This window comes from Hippocampus zosterae, chromosome 6 (genome assembly GCF_025434085.1).
Source record: "Hippocampus zosterae strain Florida chromosome 6, ASM2543408v3, whole genome shotgun sequence".
NCBI lineage: Eukaryota > Metazoa > Chordata > Actinopteri > Syngnathiformes > Syngnathidae > Hippocampus > Hippocampus zosterae.
This window is the reverse complement of record NC_067456.1, coordinates 23,405,543-23,422,903: the sequence shown is the minus strand read 5'-3', so window position 1 is coordinate 23,422,903 and position 17,361 is coordinate 23,405,543. Positions and strand designations below refer to the sequence as shown.

The 17,361-nt window shown below is 45.9% G+C and overlaps 1 protein-coding gene and 1 long non-coding RNA gene across 37 annotated transcripts in view; one reads left to right on the top strand and one right to left on the bottom strand.

Moving 5' to 3' along the window:
• Window positions 1–17,361, top strand: part of pnpla7b (patatin-like phospholipase domain containing 7b) — a 72,262-nt gene that overhangs the window by 42,935 nt on the left and 11,966 nt on the right. For 3 of the 36 annotated variants that reach the window (XM_052068180.1, XM_052068165.1, XM_052068179.1), the window contains exons 20-25: window positions 9,818–10,011; window positions 10,186–10,331; window positions 11,965–12,028; window positions 13,388–13,556; window positions 15,381–15,563; window positions 15,747–15,865. The exons of 7 other annotated variants lie outside the window; for them this stretch is intronic. In XM_052068180.1, the coding sequence (XP_051924140.1) occupies window positions 9,818–10,011; window positions 10,186–10,331; window positions 11,965–12,028; window positions 13,388–13,556; window positions 15,381–15,563; window positions 15,747–15,865 (875 nt within the window). Of the gene's footprint in view, window positions 1–223; window positions 407–589; window positions 709–5,435; window positions 5,593–5,714; window positions 5,832–5,920; window positions 5,996–6,327; window positions 6,460–9,608; window positions 9,733–9,817; window positions 10,012–10,185; window positions 10,332–11,964; window positions 12,029–13,387; window positions 13,557–15,380; window positions 15,564–15,746; window positions 15,866–17,361 lie in introns of those variants that run through there. 26 more of the 36 variants (XM_052068162.1, XM_052068163.1, XM_052068174.1 and 23 more) reach the window with 18 other exon arrangements.
• Window positions 939–16,235, bottom strand: LOC127602354 (uncharacterized). The gene is made up of 2 exons (XR_007962778.1): window positions 16,170–16,235; window positions 939–1,018 (listed from the first exon to the last, which is right to left on the bottom strand). It is a non-coding gene; the product is annotated as an uncharacterized LOC127602354 (long non-coding RNA).

Below are 17,361 nucleotides of genomic sequence, written 5' to 3'. Positions count from 1 at the left end.
CAAAACAGAATAAAATGATTTGAAAATCAGAGAAACAATATAGATATGAATATATGTGTTATTATTTTTTAGTCACAGAAATTATTCACAAAGTGGGGCTATACCACTATTTTCCACAAAAAAGAGCCCCCTCCCCCCCAAAAAAGTAAATGAAGGAAAGTACTCCAGCAATGAATGAATTACATTGCATGATAATCTATTTTCACTGCTTGTTACCCTGTAGTTGGAGCAAATGTTGGAGAGTAGTGCTGTTAGAGCCCAGAAGCAACTTGTCTTGCTGCACAGGGAGGATGGGCCCCCTCCCAAAGGGACTGCTGAGTGGTTGAACATGCGAAGCTGGATCTCCAGACACCATCACCTGTCCTGTCCTCGCAGAGTTTTCTCCAGGAGGAGTTTGCCTAAATTGGTACTTCTAGTTCACACCAACACTGGCACAAGGACTTAGCAATTAACTCTTCTGTTCACTAGACTAGTTGACACTTTTCAAATTTAGATTTTGAGAGAAATGGATTTGCGGCAGTTTCTGTGCTTCATTTCTCAGTGTGAGCATGAATCGTTTCTGAGTGTTATCTCTTTGCTTTGTGACCAGAGAGAGCTGTATCAGCGTGTGTTTGAAAAGTGTCCAGATCGTCACTCGGACTTCTCTCGCCTGGCCAGGATTCTAACAGGAAATAGCATTGCTGTTGTGCTAGGTGGAGGAGGTGCTAGGTACTGTGCCTTTAAGATAATCCAATTGCAAACACTCCATTTATAACATAGCTAGAGATCTGCCGACGTCAGTCTACACAAATGTAGTCTGATTCTGGACGTAGTTTCTCATAGCTGTCTTGACACGTCGTAGCCCGTGTAGTGTGATGTACGGTACTCAATGATTGGTCGTGAGGCATCTGGGAAAAATCAGGACCATGACGACGATTCTGGCATGTCAGAAGTTTTGGTCATCTTGCTGCACAATGTAACATATCCTCCGTTGTCCTTTGATTGGCTCTTCAGCATTGAGCAATAAGAACACAAGATACTTATGACGAGAGACTGGATGTGGCGCACACAGTCACAATGTGGTATACCAGGGATGCCCTTTTTATTTTTTATTTTTTTAACCTAAGATCTACTTTTCGATCAACCAACCTGCCACGATCGACACGTTACTGTGCATGGGCGCATACGCACGCACTTGCACACGCATGCCTTGATGAGCAACAGAAATAACGGCCCCTAAGATGAACGAAACAGAAGCATAAAGTACACACAAGCGTAAATGAGTTTGTGGAAAGGAGTTCCTGCCTACTTTTGTGGGAGACCTGACCACGGATGCATGCGACACACTTTCACAGCCTGTTACCTATCTGTGTTACGTATCGTAACACAGTAGGCGGATTGACCAGATTACCATTCTTTGCAAGTGACATTGGTGAAATGTACACAAAATGAACTTTGACTGATAATAATAACAACAAATAGTAATAATAATAAAAGCTGTATCACAACAGCTCTGATCGCCTACTGCAATTGTAGACTGCTGAGCGCTAACAACTTCCGGTGACACAGGTCACGCACCACCATAAGGTTGAAGGTGACCAGCCTTATTTATTTATTTATTTACCGGTAGTTATATTTTAATGATTTTTGTGAAAGTGACACTGATAAGATGATTAAGGTGCAGTGTGCATTTACACAAAAAGTATATGACTAACATTCACAGAGATACACAAATGTTTGGGGTTTTTTTTGTCCTCAACACCCCTGGTGATCAACTTGGGACCATTCCGTCAGCTACCGGTCGATCGCGATCGACGTACTGGGCACCCCTGTGGTATCCATCCATCCATCATCTACCGCTTATCCAGGGCCGGGTCGCGGGGGCAACAGCTTTAGCAGGGAAGCCCAGACTTCCCTCTCTCTAGCTACTTCTTCCAGCTCTCCCCGGGGGATCCCGAGACGTTCCCAGGCCAGCTGGGTGACATAGTCTCTCCAGCGTGTCCTGGGTCTTCCTCTGGGTCTCCTCCCGGTGGGACATGCCCGGAACACCTCACCAGGGAGGCGCTCAGGAGGCATCCGAATCAGATGCCCAAGCCACCTCATCTGGCTCCTCTCGATGTGGAGGAGAAGCGGCTTGACTCTGAGCCCCTCCGATGACCGAGCTTCTCACCTTATCTCTAAGGGAGAGCCCGGACACCCTGCGGAGAAAACTCATTTCGGCCGCTTGTATCCGGGATCTCGTTCTTTCGGTCAAGACCCATAGCTCGTGACCATAGATGAGGGTTGGGACGTAGATCGACCGCTCCCTCCTGCCCCCACTCGTGAACAAGACCCCATGATACAAACTCCTCCACTTGGGGCAAGATCTCCTCCCCGACCCGGAGGGGGCACTCCACCCTTTTCCGACTGAGGACCATGGTTTCAGATTTGGAGGTGCTGAAAAGCAGAGATGCAATACTGAGGCCCCCAAAACGGACCCCCTCAACGCTTCGGCTGCGCCTAGAAATTCTGTCCATAAAAGTTCTGAACAGAATCGGCGACAAAGGGCAGCCATGGCGGAGTCCTACCCCCAGTGGAAACGATTCCGACTTACTGCCGGCAATGCGAACCAAACTCTGACATCGGTGGTATAGTGACCGAACAACCCGTATCAGGGGGTTCGGTACCCCATACCCACGAAGCACCCCCCACAGAACTCCCCGAGGGACACGGTCAAACGCCTTCTCCAAGTCCACAAAACACATGTAGACTGGTTGGGCGAATTCCCACATACCCTCAAGGACCCTGCTCAGGGTGTAGAGCTGGTCCACTGTTCCACGGCCGGGACGAATACCACACTGCTCCTCCTCAATCTGAGGCTCGACTTCCCGACGGACCCTCCTCTCCAGCACCCCTGAAAAGACCTTACCAGGGAGGCTGAGGAGTGTGATCCCTCTGTAGTTAGAACACACGGTCTGCCAATCCAGAGGCACTCTCGCTGTTGACCACGCGATGTTGCAGAGGCGTGTCAACCAGGACAGCCCCACAACATCCAGAGCCCTGAGGAACTCCGGGCGGATCTCATCCACCCCTGGGGCCTTGCCACCGAGGAGCTTTCTAACCACATCGGTGACTTCAGCCACAGAGATAGGAGAGCCCACCTCAGAGTCCCCGGGCTCTGCTTCCTCCAAGGAAGACGTGTTGGTGGAGTTAAGGAGGTCTTCGGTTCACAACGTCCCGAGTCGAAGTCAGCAGCGCCCCATCCCCACTGTACACATTGTTAGTGGTGCACTGCTTCCCCCTCCTGAGACGTCGTATGGTGGACCAGAATTTCCTCGAAGCCGTCATGGCCTCATCAAACTCTTCCCACGCTCGGGTTTTTGCCTCGGCGACCACCGAAGCTGCGTTCCGCTTGGCCAGTCGATACCCGTCAGCTGCCTCTGGGGTCCCACAGGCCATAAAGACTCGATAGGACTCCTTCTTCAGCTTGACGGCATCCCTTACTGCTGGTGTCCACCAGCGAGTACGAGGGTTGCCGCCACGACAGGCACCAACCACCTTACGGCCACAACTCAGATTGGCCGCCTCAACAATAGAGGCACGGAACATGGTCCACTCGGACTCAATGTCCCCCCGTCTCCCCCGGAACATGGGAAAAGCTCTGTCGGAGGTGGCTTCAGCTTGACGGCATCCCTTATCGGCATCGGAGCCTACTCTCCACCAGCTGGTGATCAGTTGACAGCTCCGCCCCTCTCTTCACCCGAGTGTCCAGAACATGCGGCCGCAAATCCGATGATACAACTACGAAGTCGATCATCGAACTACGGCCTAGGGTGTCCTGGTGCCAAGTGCACATATGGACACCCTTATGTTTGAACAAGGTGTTCGTTATGGACAATCCGTGACGAGCACAGAAGTCCAATAACAAAACACCACTCGGGTTCTGATCGGGGGGGCCGTTCCTCCCAATCACGCCCCTCCAGGTCTCACTGTCATTGCCCACGTGAGCATTGAAGTCCCCCAGCAGAACAAGGGAGTCCCCAGCAGGAGTACTCTCCAGCACACCCTCCAAGGACTCCAAAAAGGGTGAGTATGCTGAGCTGCTGTTTGGTGCATATGCACAAACAACAGTCAGGGCCCGTCCACCCACCCGAAGGTGGAGGGAGGCAACCCTCTCGTCTACCGGTGTGAACCCCAATGTACAGGCACTGAGCCGTGGGGCAATGAGTATGCCCACACCTGCTCTGCGCCTTTCACCGTGAGCAACTCCAGAGTGGAAGAGAGTCCAACCCCTCTCGAGAGAACTGGTACCAGAACCCAGGCTGTGTGTGGAGGCAAGTCCGACTATATACACCCCTGTGGTATACAGTATTTAAACAGCGACTTGAACAAAAGGGGAAACATTAGAAAGTAAACGTAGCATTTTAAAACTCAAGCTACGTTTGCTAACTGCAAAGCTTATTGTTGATTAACAGACCTGATGTCATTGAACTAATTAGCCAGGGTCTTGTCGTGTGACATCTCGCTCAGTTCAAGACACAGAATGATATTTATCTGATAGTCTGACAGTGCAACCATCGCGATTGACCAAAAAGTTGTGGACTTTTAAAATGCCAGTTCATGCGTTCAAAAACATACCCAACATTTCATATGACGGATGATTGATGAGTTAAAGAGAATTAATTTATCCATCTAAATTTTCCGATCTGCTTATCCTCACAAGGGTCGCGGGAGGTGCTGGAGCCTATCCTAGCTGTCTTCAGGCAGTAGGCGGGGGACACCCTAAACCGGTTGCCAGCCAATCGCAGGGCACATAGAGACGAACAACCATCCATCCTCACACTCACACCTCGGGACAATTTAGAGTGGTCAATCAGCCTGCCATGCATGGTTTTGTAATGTGGGAGGAAACCAGAGTACCCGGAGGAAACCCACACAGGCCCCGTAAGAACATGCAAACTCCACACAGGGAGGCCTGAGCTGGATTTGAACTCGTTACCTCTGCATTGTGAGGTCGACGCACCAGCCACTGGACCACTGGGCCACCTGTACCTTTCAGTACAAGGCATACAAATCTGTTGTATAATTAACTTTTTACCAGTCGTATTACAGTATATTTGGTGCCCTTAATCAAGAAGTTTTTTTTTTAATTGGCTTATGTTTTTTGTATATATCCCGATCTTTGAGCTGTTGCCTTTGTTTAGAGAGCTTCACGTGTTCTAGTTAAGACGCTAAGTTGGAGCGGGAGCCCGGCCTGGGCGTAGGGCTGAATATTGAGCACAATGATGGATGGTTCTATATCCATTGCGTGCAATTTGTTGCATTTTTATTGTCTGTGGTTACATTTTTGTCCAGATTTGTAATTTCTTCCAAACTTTTCCTTAATTTAAGCTATCTGACAAATATATCAGTCACACCTCGGAAGCGATCTGTGCCCTCCGTGATTATGCTTACTTCCTATGTGGTGTCCTTTTCAGGGGTTGCTCCCAGGTTGGTATTATCCGGGCACTGAATGAGGCAGGGATCCCTGTGGACATTGTCGGTGGCACCTCCATCGGATCTTTCATGGGAGCGCTGTATGCAGAGGAGAAAAGCAACAGTCGAATGAGGGTCAGGGCTCGTGAATGGGCTATGGTAGGTTCATGAGGAAACAATCAAATGTCTCAGAATCACAATTATGTTGTTCTTGTTGCTCACATACTACTGTTCAAAGCAAATAACTTAGTTTTTACTGTATTTTCATTCTTTTTTTTCAGGATATGACATCGCTCTTGAAGAAGATTGTGGACCTAACTTACCCTGTCACGTCTATGTTTTCTGGGGCTTCGTTTAACTCTGGCATTAGCTCTGTTTTTAAAGGCAAACAAATAGAGGTATGGTGACATTTGGTGACAACATTTGTAACCTGCTAAAATACGGGATAATTTAACAAAAACAGCTTTGATCACTTGTCACCTTCCAGGACTTGTGGCTACCATACTTCAACATTACAACAGATATCACAGCTTCCTCCATGAGAGTTCACACTGATGGTTAGTCTAAATTTCTAATTACAACCCCACACCCCAAACCTCTGTCATCTCAGGTTTACTCCATGTTTACCAGCGGATGATTGACCGTGAGGACGAGACTCTGCTTTTTGTGACCCACCCGGGAGAGATGGTGGGACACCTTGCTGTGCTCACCGGGGAACCTCTCATCTTCACCACACGTGCTCATAAAGACTGCACATTCCTCTCCATATCAAAGGCTCACTTTTATGAGTATGGACACCACTTTCTTGCTATGTTCATAAATGGCATTATGCTCCCTGAATCTTTATGGTGCAAACAGAATACAGTATGTATTTTTTATTTTTTTGCTTTGCAGGATAATGCGCGAGGAGCCCAGAGTGGTGTTGAATGTAGCTCACACTGTAGTGAGGAGGGTGTCACCCTTCGTCAGGCAGATTGACTTTGCCTTGGACTGGATGGCTTTGGAGGCTGGCCGTGCTGTCTACAGGTACTCTTTGAAGACAGCGACGGGCGGATTACGCATTCGAATCATTTATTTAGCCTTGGTGTATGATTTTTTGTAGCTGCATGTTTCATGTTCACAAGTCTGTCTCTCTGAAGATCTGGCTGGTGTCTGTAAAATAGCTGAGAAGCACTGATTATCTGGAAATGGATAGAGGGGGCGTGTTTTTTTTTTTAACTCTTTCATGCACCCTGGAACCTGAGAACATGATAAACTGTCCACTGGATTAACCACTGTCCCTGAAAGGGTTAAATTACATCCACCACTATTTGGCTAAAGTTGAAGTAAGCCTTCTGCTATCACAATTAGCAAAATGTGTCCTTTAAGATTAAATTTTGAACATCTTAAAGTTACGGTGGCTAATAGGTACAAAACAAAATTCCAAACTGTCAAACACTTTTACAACTTTTACACTGGATGAAACAAATTTTAGAAAACAAATTAACAAGCCTCCCAAAATGTACATTTTTATTTATTTACAAAAATAAATCCCAAAAAAGGGCGAAACAAATGTATGTTTAAGAATTAACAAAAGCCAAAACACTGACAATTAAAGGTCAACTCTGAAGTAATTTTAGAAAATTCAAAACAAATTACAGTCTTCTTATGTCACAGGTAAAGTAATTAAACATACCGGTAATATATTAAATAAAACATGGGGGGGGGAAATCGCTTCTAGTTTGGCAAAGTACCGGTAATCGTTTTCCTGAAGTGAGACACTAACGAAGGTCAAACCCACAAGTGTGATATCACTTCAAGACAACAATAGATGGAAAGTTTACAGAGCCAGTCAGAAATCGATTTGGAAAGCATCGTTTCAAATTTGAGGGGATTCAAGTGTTTAAAGAGTTGGAGGAAGAGAAGGTTGTTGGCATGATGTATGTAATTTGGACTGTAAATGTACAAGCCAGATGCTCAGGATGCGGAAAATGTTCCTGAAATGACCAGAGTGGAGGCGAGACCCATTGGGATTGGAAGAACTGCAAACTATATAGCAGGGGTCTCCAACTCCGGACCTGGAGGGCTACTGTCCTGCCTGTTTTCCGGCACTCCCAGCTGCAACATACCTGACCTGATTTAGACCATCAGCTCATCAGCCAGCTCTGAAGCAGCGTTACAATGATAGTGATTATTTGAATCAGGTGTGTTGCTCCTGGGAGAGCTGCAAAACAGGCAGGACAGTAGCCCTCCAGGCCCGGAGTTGGAAACCCCTGCAACATAATGCTAGGCTAATAACCGTAGCCTATTTTTTGCAATTTAATGTTGTGCCGTGCTATTAACTGCGCACGGTTGGGATGACTTATTTTAGTTTGTTTCTAAAATGTACATTTTGGGAGGCTTTTGTTTAATTGTTTTCCGAAGTGTAAATTATATAAAAGTGTTTCATAGTTTGGTATTTTGTTTTGAACTTCCCAGGCAGGGCGGCCTGGTGGCCCAGTGGTTAGCGCGTTGACCTCACAGTGCAGAGGTCGTGGGTTCGATTCCGGCTCCGGCCTCCCTGTGTGGAGTTTGCATGTTCTCCCCGGTTTGCATGTTCTCCCCGGGCCTGCGTGGGTTTTCTCCGGGCACTCCGGTTTCCTCCCACATTCCAAAGACATGCATGGCAGGCTGTTTGAACACTCAAAATTGTCCCTAGGTGTGAGTGTGAGCGCGAATGGTTGTTCGTCTCTGTGTGCCCTGCGATTGGCTGGCAACCAGTTCAGGGTGTCCCCCGCCTACTGCCCAAACACAGCTGGGATAGGCTCCAGCACCCCCGTGACCCTAGTGAGGATAAAAGCGGTTCGGAAAATGAATGAATGAACTTCCCAGGCACCAAATAAAGTCCCTGCAAAGGTGGAGCAAACATCTTGTAAATCTGACACAGCACAATGAAGACCGTTGTTAATAAACCTGTCAAATTTGATTTTCTGTACGGGCCGTGTGTACTTAGACTTGCATGGCTTAATCTTTGAGACAAGCATATGCTACTGGCAGGATCAACCAGGTAGCCCCCGCCGTGCCGGGAGTCGAATGGGGGGGTCGGGGCGGGCTCCCCGACCCCCCGCGGGTTCGTATCTTGCGGACCGGTACTGAAAAAGGGCGGCGCGGGCGCAGGGCCCGCGCCGCGGTTGGGATGAAGATCAGCACCTCCAAATCTGAAACCATGGTCCTCAGTCGAAAAAGGGTGGAGTGCCCCCTCCGGGTCGGGGGAGGAGATCTTGCCCCAAGTGGAGGAGTTCAAGTATCTTGGGGTCTTTTTCACGAGTGGGGGCAGAAGGGAGCAGGAGATCGACAGGCAGATTGGTGCAGCGTCTGCTGTGATGCGGACGTTGTATCGGTCTGTCGTGGTGAAGAAGGAGCTGAGCCAAAGGGCGAAGCTCTCAATTTACCGGTCGATCTACGTTCCAACCCTCATCTATGGTCACGAGCTATGGGTTGTGACCGAAAGAACGCGATCCTGGTTACAAGCGGCCGAAATGAGTTTTCTCCGCAGGGTGTCCGGGCTCTCCCTTAGAGATAAGGTGAGAAGCTCGGTCATCCGGGAGGGGCTCAGAGTCGAGCCGCTTCTCCTCCATATCGAGAGGAGGTGGCTTGGGCATCTGATTCGGATGCCTCCTGAGCGCCTCCCCGGTGAGGTGTTCCGGTCATGCCCCACCGGGAGGAGACCCCGAGGAAGACCCAGGACACGCTGGAGAGACCATGTCACCCAGCTTGCCTGGGAACTACTCGGGATCCCCCGGGGAGAGCTGGACGAAGTAGCTAGGGAGAGGGAAGTCTGGGCTTCCCTGCTAAAGCTGTTGCCCCCGCGACCCGGCCCCTGTTAAGCGGTAGATGATGGATGGATGAATGGAAATTTGATTTTCAGTGTTGAAAAGAAATGGTCAAGCATAGAGCATTTTCTCCCTCTCTCCCCCTCTCTCTCTCTCTCACCTTTGTGCTTTTGATGCTAGCAGTGGTGTCTCAAAGTGTTCCAAAACCCGATGCTGAAACAGATTTAAGAAAATATCAATTAACGGTGATGAATGTTGTACTGTGAGCAAACAATTGCATTAGTTCCTCTCATGATCATGTTGATGCTTAAGAATACAAATGCCATTATAATTATTAATGTGGGTGGAGGAACTGTACTTGAAATCTTTTCTGATTGCATGTAGACAGGGAGACAAGTCCGACAGCACCTTCATTGTCCTCAGTGGCCGTTTGCGCTCTGTCATTGCAAAGGATAATGGGAAGAAGGAGCTTGCAGGAGAATATGGCCGCGGAGACCTAATTGGCGTGGTGCGTGTTAAAAAATTTTTTAGGTCCTTGGAATGAAGCATTGAAGTGGATAATGTCAAGTTGCGGTTAAATCTGAATTATCTAGGTCGAGGCCCTGACCCACATGAACCGAGCCACTACGGTCCATGCTGTGAGGGACTCTGAGCTGGCTAAGCTGCCTGAAGGAGCTCTCAACTCCATTAAGAGGAGGTATCCTCAGGTCGTCACGAGGCTGATTCATTTGCTGGGACAGAAGATCTTGGGCAATATGCAGCAGGTCAATGGACCCTTGGTTGGTATGTACTGTCAAGGTCGTATCACATTTCAAACTTGCGCTGCATTGCTCGAAGATTCGATGGCATTGCCCAGAAAACAAACTGATTGTATGGCTTAGGTTAAAATAATCCATGGCGTAAAATGCTGAAGATTATTTTAATGTGATTTTTTTTCGCTTTCCTCTTGACTTGTAGATAGAAGTCTTCCCCTCCGGACTCCAAACAGTAAGTGGGATGCTGGGAATCCTGCCTCCAACCTGTCCACTGTGGCCATTCTCCCGGTGTCTGATGAGATTCCTCTCATGGCCTTCACCTTGGAGCTGCAGCATGCACTTAGTGGTATTGGTACGTTCATCCATTGCTAAACATCACTTACTGTACACATTAGACAGTGTTGAACAAAACTCATTAATTATATAGACGTTTTTGCTTTTCCCCCATTTTATGAGTATCAAAAAAAAAAACACCAATATACCGTATTTTCCGCACTATTGGGTGCACCTAACAGCATTCAATTTTCTCAAAACCCGAAAGTGCACTTTATAATCGGATGTGCATTATGTATGATCAATATTCAGATTTCTTGATTTCTAGTATTTTGAATGCTCTGTAAAGTGCTTTATTACAGCTGCAGCGGTTGTGAAAACTTATCTAAATCAAGCTGTGTTGTGTTGTATTGTATTGTATTGTATTCATTTTAGCATAGCTCCATCTAGTGGATCCATAACATAACCGCAGCCACTATTGAAGCTTCTATTCGATGCCCTATAATACTGTGCATCCTATATCTGAAAATAGGCTATTAATTGGAAGAGATCCTTATACTCCAAAGCTTATCGTGCAGAAAATAAGGTAGCCTAATTCACCCCAGTGGATTTTTTGATTTTGGTCTTTGAATACATTTTCCCAATGACATCACAAAGATAATTGGAAATGCAACACAGGATGGAACAAGAGTGGCCCACAATGACTTTTGGGGCCACTGCAATTGCACTTTTTGCATTGTGATCTGAAATTACACCGTTTTTGTCAGGCCATCCCATTGTAGACATTATTGATACATATCAGTGTTTAAAACATCCCCATAGTCGATAAAACTGAGAAAGGGTACAGCAATAGCTCAGGTCCAAGAAAAAAACCCTACAATTTCGGCATGTAAGCAAATGAAGCATAGGAAACAGTTTCTCTATCATGAAAAGAAAATATGTTTGATTAAAGTTCTGTACTTATTTTCAATTAACAAACAAAACAAAATACAGCATAATCATATGCTAATGAAATCTCTGCATCCCTGCTCACACTGCTGCAACTGCAACATCCATTAGCTGAGGAAATGGATGAACCCATAGCTGCAGTTTTAAACTTGTATTATCTATCAATTAAGATATCCTTTATTGTCCCGCAATGGGGAAATTACAATCAGAATTCAGAAAGGAAAAACGCTGGGTCGGGAGAGGGAAAATAACCCACGCTCGAACTCTCTTCTTCCGAGGATAATTTAAGTCCAGGATAAAAAAAAGACCCTAGCACAGAATAAGCATATGACAGTTACAACAGTCACAAGACATAACATGTATAAGGGGGAGGATGAATGGGAAGGGGGGAGGGGAGGGGGGAACCGCGACGCGGCCGAACAATGACCAGCTGCATGGTTCGCCGTTGCGCTCCGCATTATCGAACCACGTCACGGGGGAAAAAGAATCGGAGCGATGAAGACGGTAATAACAAGGATGTGTATGTGCGTGTGCTTGTCCAGTCGTGTATGTGTATGCGTGTACAGGTCATAGCTGCTTCGTCGAGGTCTGCTCATCATGAAGACAGTCCCGGCTTATCAGTCCATGGCCGAGAAGGCGGGGGGTGGGGGGGGGGCCCTAGACTCCATGCGTATTTCCATCCAGGGGAAAGGCCAGATAGTTTGTTTTGGAGACAAGGCAGCCAACAATTCCGTAATTCCTAACAATATCCTTGTTTTCTGTAGGCCCTACATTACTCCTGACAAGTGACATCATTAAACAGCTCCTGGGCTCTGCTGCTTTGGACAGGTACAACAGAGAACTGTAACTTCAGTCTGTTTAGGTTTGCTGTCACCCACAGTAAGCCATGCTGCGTTCTGTTTATTTCAATTGCACAAAGTGGCTGCAATAATAAAAATTACTGGCCAGTAGAATTAACCTTGACATACATTGTGCTCATCCATGATTGACAGGGCTGAGGTTGGTATGCTGCATTCTGTTTATTTCAATTGCGCAAGGTGACGATGATCAGAAATTACTGGCCAGTAGAATGACCACATTGACCTTGATGTACATTGTGCTCATCCATGATTGAGAGGGCTGAGGTTGTTTTGTTTTTTGTTCATTTCTAGTGTGCTACGAGGTTATAAATAAATAACTGGCCAGAGGTTTGATCTCCTCTCTGGCTAGCTATTCATCATAACCACCACAAGGACAATAGAAATGTATGACTAAAGGTTCAGAGTTTTAAAAAATATATATATAAAAATACATCCATGGCTTGCTCAGCTATGTGTGTCACGACACGGAAAAGCCAAGTTAAGTCTGGATCCCAAAAACGTAGACGTAAACAAGGTCTCCGTAACAAAAATAGGTTTAATGCTAATAATCGCACCGACAAAGAGGTAACAAAGCGCTGGTCAAAACAAGGACCAGAGAGAACATAGACGAATAACAAAAAGTGCTTGCACAAAAGGCAAGGGAGAAAATTAAAGACCGCCAACAGAAACTAAAACAATGTATCAAAATACACGCGAGCGAAAAGCCAAATCACAAAACCAAAATCATACTTACAAAAAGCAGGTGTACCGAGAGTGCAAAACGCGAAACACGACGAGGTCACTAGCCAAATATTCCATGAGCAGCAAGAATAGCAATACCAGAAACAATACTCCGACACAGGTGCATAGCAGAAGAGACCTTAAATACAGAGTTTACAAATTACAGATTGGCAGCAGGTGCGTACCGAAGTCCGTCTGCTGGCCAGACCAAAAACAGCATCATGACAATGTGTGGCACATTGTGCACGCAGTGTGCATGTGTGATGATTATTGTGATCGCTCGACGGTTATTTTTATGGGCACCTCCCAGAGTAGATAGTGTATAAAAAATGTCAGCATTATAAATTGTAGTGATGACACCCCTAAATTGGCTGAAGCGCAAATGCTGAAAAAAAAAGACAGGAGATGGAGGGGAGAAAAAAAATCGATCGTGTTTGCCTTGGTTCAAATAGCCCAGTGCAAGTAGCGCCGAACTAACTGCAGAAATGCAAAACACATGGATTTGTGTCATAAATTTTAAATTAACCAATAATCACATCTGACAGAAGACAAGAGATTACCTCATAGTGCATGCAGTAAACTTGAATTTTGTTTCTTCCCTTGGTAGTGTCCATGAGTACCGTTTGTCCAGCTGGCTTGGCCAGCAGGAAGACATCCACCGCATCGTCCTTTATCAATCTGACTCGGGCCTTACTCCTTGGACGCAACGCTGCATCCGCCAGGCTGATTGCATCATTATTGTGGGACTTGGCGAACAGGAGCCAACAGTGGGAGAGGTCTGTAGTTTTTTTTTTAAAATACCAGGCAGGACAGTAGCCCTCCAGGCCCGGAGTTGGAGACCCCTGCCTTAGAGCATAACCTCAGGTCTGCTGCAGTCTTCTGGTTAAATATCGAATAACTTTTTTGTTAATATATCTCTTCAACTGTGGTCAACAGTACTGATGGGCCACACATTATTAATCTTAATCCAGACACTGCAGGCCAGTGGAAATTAGGAAACAGGCCATAATTGGCTCCTGGGCTGGACTTGACTGCTCGACATGATTGACCTTGTTTTTTTCTTTGAATTGAAAAAAACAACCTGCAGCTATTTACACTACTGTATTATTCTTTGCAGTTGATGGTCTCTTGTCCCCCAGACAGAACTAAAAATTTTAATCTTATTCTGTTTTGACCTTTAACGCCAGACACCTCTCACATTTTAGTTTGATTATCCTTATTTAAAAAAAAAAAAAACGTTTTCACAGTACAAGACTTAAATAAGGTTTTCAATATGCACTGTGAAGGTGACCTTTGTTTGTGTCATGTTGTACCCGAAGCGATAGAATAATCGCTTCGGGTACAACAAAAAGCTAGGAGTGGATCCCCGAAATAGCAGACACAGGAAGAGGTTTGTCAGAGAACAAAAGGAGTCTTTAATACAAACACAAAATACCCGACCGGGAGAATATCAAAAAGAGCTGGTCAAAATAAGGACCAGGGATAAATAAAGAGAACAACAGAAAACGCTTGCGGGAAAAATAGCAAGGAGGGTCTGATTAGACAATGTTATAAATTTCATTCGAAAGAGGAACAACGACGCGCAATAACAGCCACAAGGCTAAGAGGCAATGATTAATACGAAATAGGAATTGGGCGAGAGAATATTGGCACGGCGTGGAATACTCCGGCAGTGAGTAGACTGCCAGAGCGTCCAAATAAAGGCTGAGCAATCACTCCCAAATGGGTGACAGGTGTGCAAGCGGCGGGCAGAAAGCCCGCCCCCTGCTGGCAAACACGGGACGTGACAGTTTGTTTTTTTGTCTCATTCTTGTAGCTTTTTAACTACATCATACCTATTAATAAAGTAACATACAAATAAATATTAAATATTCTAATAAAATCATTTGAAATACCTTTAAAGTAAAGCACAAATATGTAGGTTGGACACTGGATAGAAACCGGAACTAATCGACTTTCATTATAATTGTGCACACACACACACACACACACACACACACACACAAAGACATTATAGACCGCTTGGGACTTGATTAAAGGGTATTGTGTTGTATTTACATTTTGTCAAGTTATTGCTTACATGAATTTTGTTGTCAAGTCACGAATACTGTAGGAAGTGGCCGTGTTGACTATTTGTTTCCGCACACAACCATATACACTCACAAACGACAGCACAGATCTCAGTGAATTTGTGTGTCATATCACTGCAGTATATGTCTGCAATTGTAACCAGTGAAATTGATTGGTTGTAAAGGCAAGAAAATGATAACTATCAAAATGGGTCAGCGTTTGCCCATCCTGGTGGACCACACTTTCTGAGAATCACCCATATACACACCCATTCCGATGAAATTGGGATGTTGTGTTGCACACAATTCAAAACAGAATAAAATGATTTGAAAATCAGAGAAACAATATAGATATGAATATATGTGTTATTATTTTTTAGTCACAGAAATTATTCACAAAGTGGGGCTATACCACTATTTTCCACAAAAAAGAGCCCCCTCCCCCCCAAAAAAGTAAATGAAGGAAAGTACTCCAGCAATGAATGAATTACATTGCATGATAATCTATTTTCACTGCTTGTTACCCTGTAGTTGGAGCAAATGTTGGAGAGTAGTGCTGTTAGAGCCCAGAAGCAACTTGTCTTGCTGCACAGGGAGGATGGGCCCCCTCCCAAAGGGACTGCTGAGTGGTTGAACATGCGAAGCTGGATCTCCAGACACCATCACCTGTCCTGTCCTCGCAGAGTTTTCTCCAGGAGGAGTTTGCCTAAATTGGTACTTCTAGTTCACACCAACACTGGCACAAGGACTTAGCAATTAACTCTTCTGTTCACTAGACTAGTTGACACTTTTCAAATTTAGATTTTGAGAGAAATGGATTTGCGGCAGTTTCTGTGCTTCATTTCTCAGTGTGAGCATGAATCGTTTCTGAGTGTTATCTCTTTGCTTTGTGACCAGAGAGAGCTGTATCAGCGTGTGTTTGAAAAGTGTCCAGATCGTCACTCGGACTTCTCTCGCCTGGCCAGGATTCTAACAGGAAATAGCATTGCTGTTGTGCTAGGTGGAGGAGGTGCTAGGTACTGTGCCTTTAAGATAATCCAATTGCAAACACTCCATTTATAACATAGCTAGAGATCTGCCGACGTCAGTCTACACAAATGTAGTCTGATTCTGGACGTAGTTTCTCATAGCTGTCTTGACACGTCGTAGCCCGTGTAGTGTGATGTACGGTACTCAATGATTGGTCGTGAGGCATCTGGGAAAAATCAGGACCATGACGACGATTCTGGCATGTCAGAAGTTTTGGTCATCTTGCTGCACAATGTAACATATCCTCCGTTGTCCTTTGATTGGCTCTTCAGCATTGAGCAATAAGAACACAAGATACTTATGACGAGAGACTGGATGTGGCGCACACAGTCACAATGTGGTATACCAGGGATGCCCTTTTTATTTTTTATTTTTTTAACCTAAGATCTACTTTTCGATCAACCAACCTGCCACGATCGACACGTTACTGTGCATGGGCGCATACGCACGCACTTGCACACGCATGCCTTGATGAGCAACAGAAATAACGGCCCCTAAGATGAACGAAACAGAAGCATAAAGTACACACAAGCGTAAATGAGTTTGTGGAAAGGAGTTCCTGCCTACTTTTGTGGGAGACCTGACCACGGATGCATGCGACACACTTTCACAGCCTGTTACCTATCTGTGTTACGTATCGTAACACAGTAGGCGGATTGACCAGATTACCATTCTTTGCAAGTGACATTGGTGAAATGTACACAAAATGAACTTTGACTGATAATAATAACAACAAATAGTAATAATAATAAAAGCTGTATCACAACAGCTCTGATCGCCTACTGCAATTGTAGACTGCTGAGCGCTAACAACTTCCGGTGACACAGGTCACGCACCACCATAAGGTTGAAGGTGACCAGCCTTATTTATTTATTTATTTACCGGTAGTTATATTTTAATGATTTTTGTGAAAGTGACACTGATAAGATGATTAAGGTGCAGTGTGCATTTACACAAAAAGTATATGACTAACATTCACAGAGATACACAAATGTTTGGGGTTTTTTTTGTCCTCAACACCCCTGGTGATCAACTTGGGACCATTCCGTCAGCTACCGGTCGATCGCGATCGACGTACTGGGCACCCCTGTGGTATCCATCCATCCATCATCTACCGCTTATCCAGGGCCGGGTCGCGGGGGCAACAGCTTTAGCAGGGAAGCCCAGACTTCCCTCTCTCTAGCTACTTCTTCCAGCTCTCCCCGGGGGATCCCGAGACGTTCCCAGGCCAGCTGGGTGACATAGTCTCTCCAGCGTGTCCTGGGTCTTCCTCTGGGTCTCCTCCCGGTGGGACATGCCCGGAACACCTCACCAGGGAGGCGCTCAGGAGGCATCCGAATCAGATGCCCAAGCCACCTCATCTGGCTCCTCTCGATGTGGAGGAGAAGCGGCTTGACTCTGAGCCCCTCCGATGACCGAGCTTCTCACCTTATCTCTAAGGGAGAGCCCGGACACCCTGCGGAGAAAACTCATTTCGGCCGCT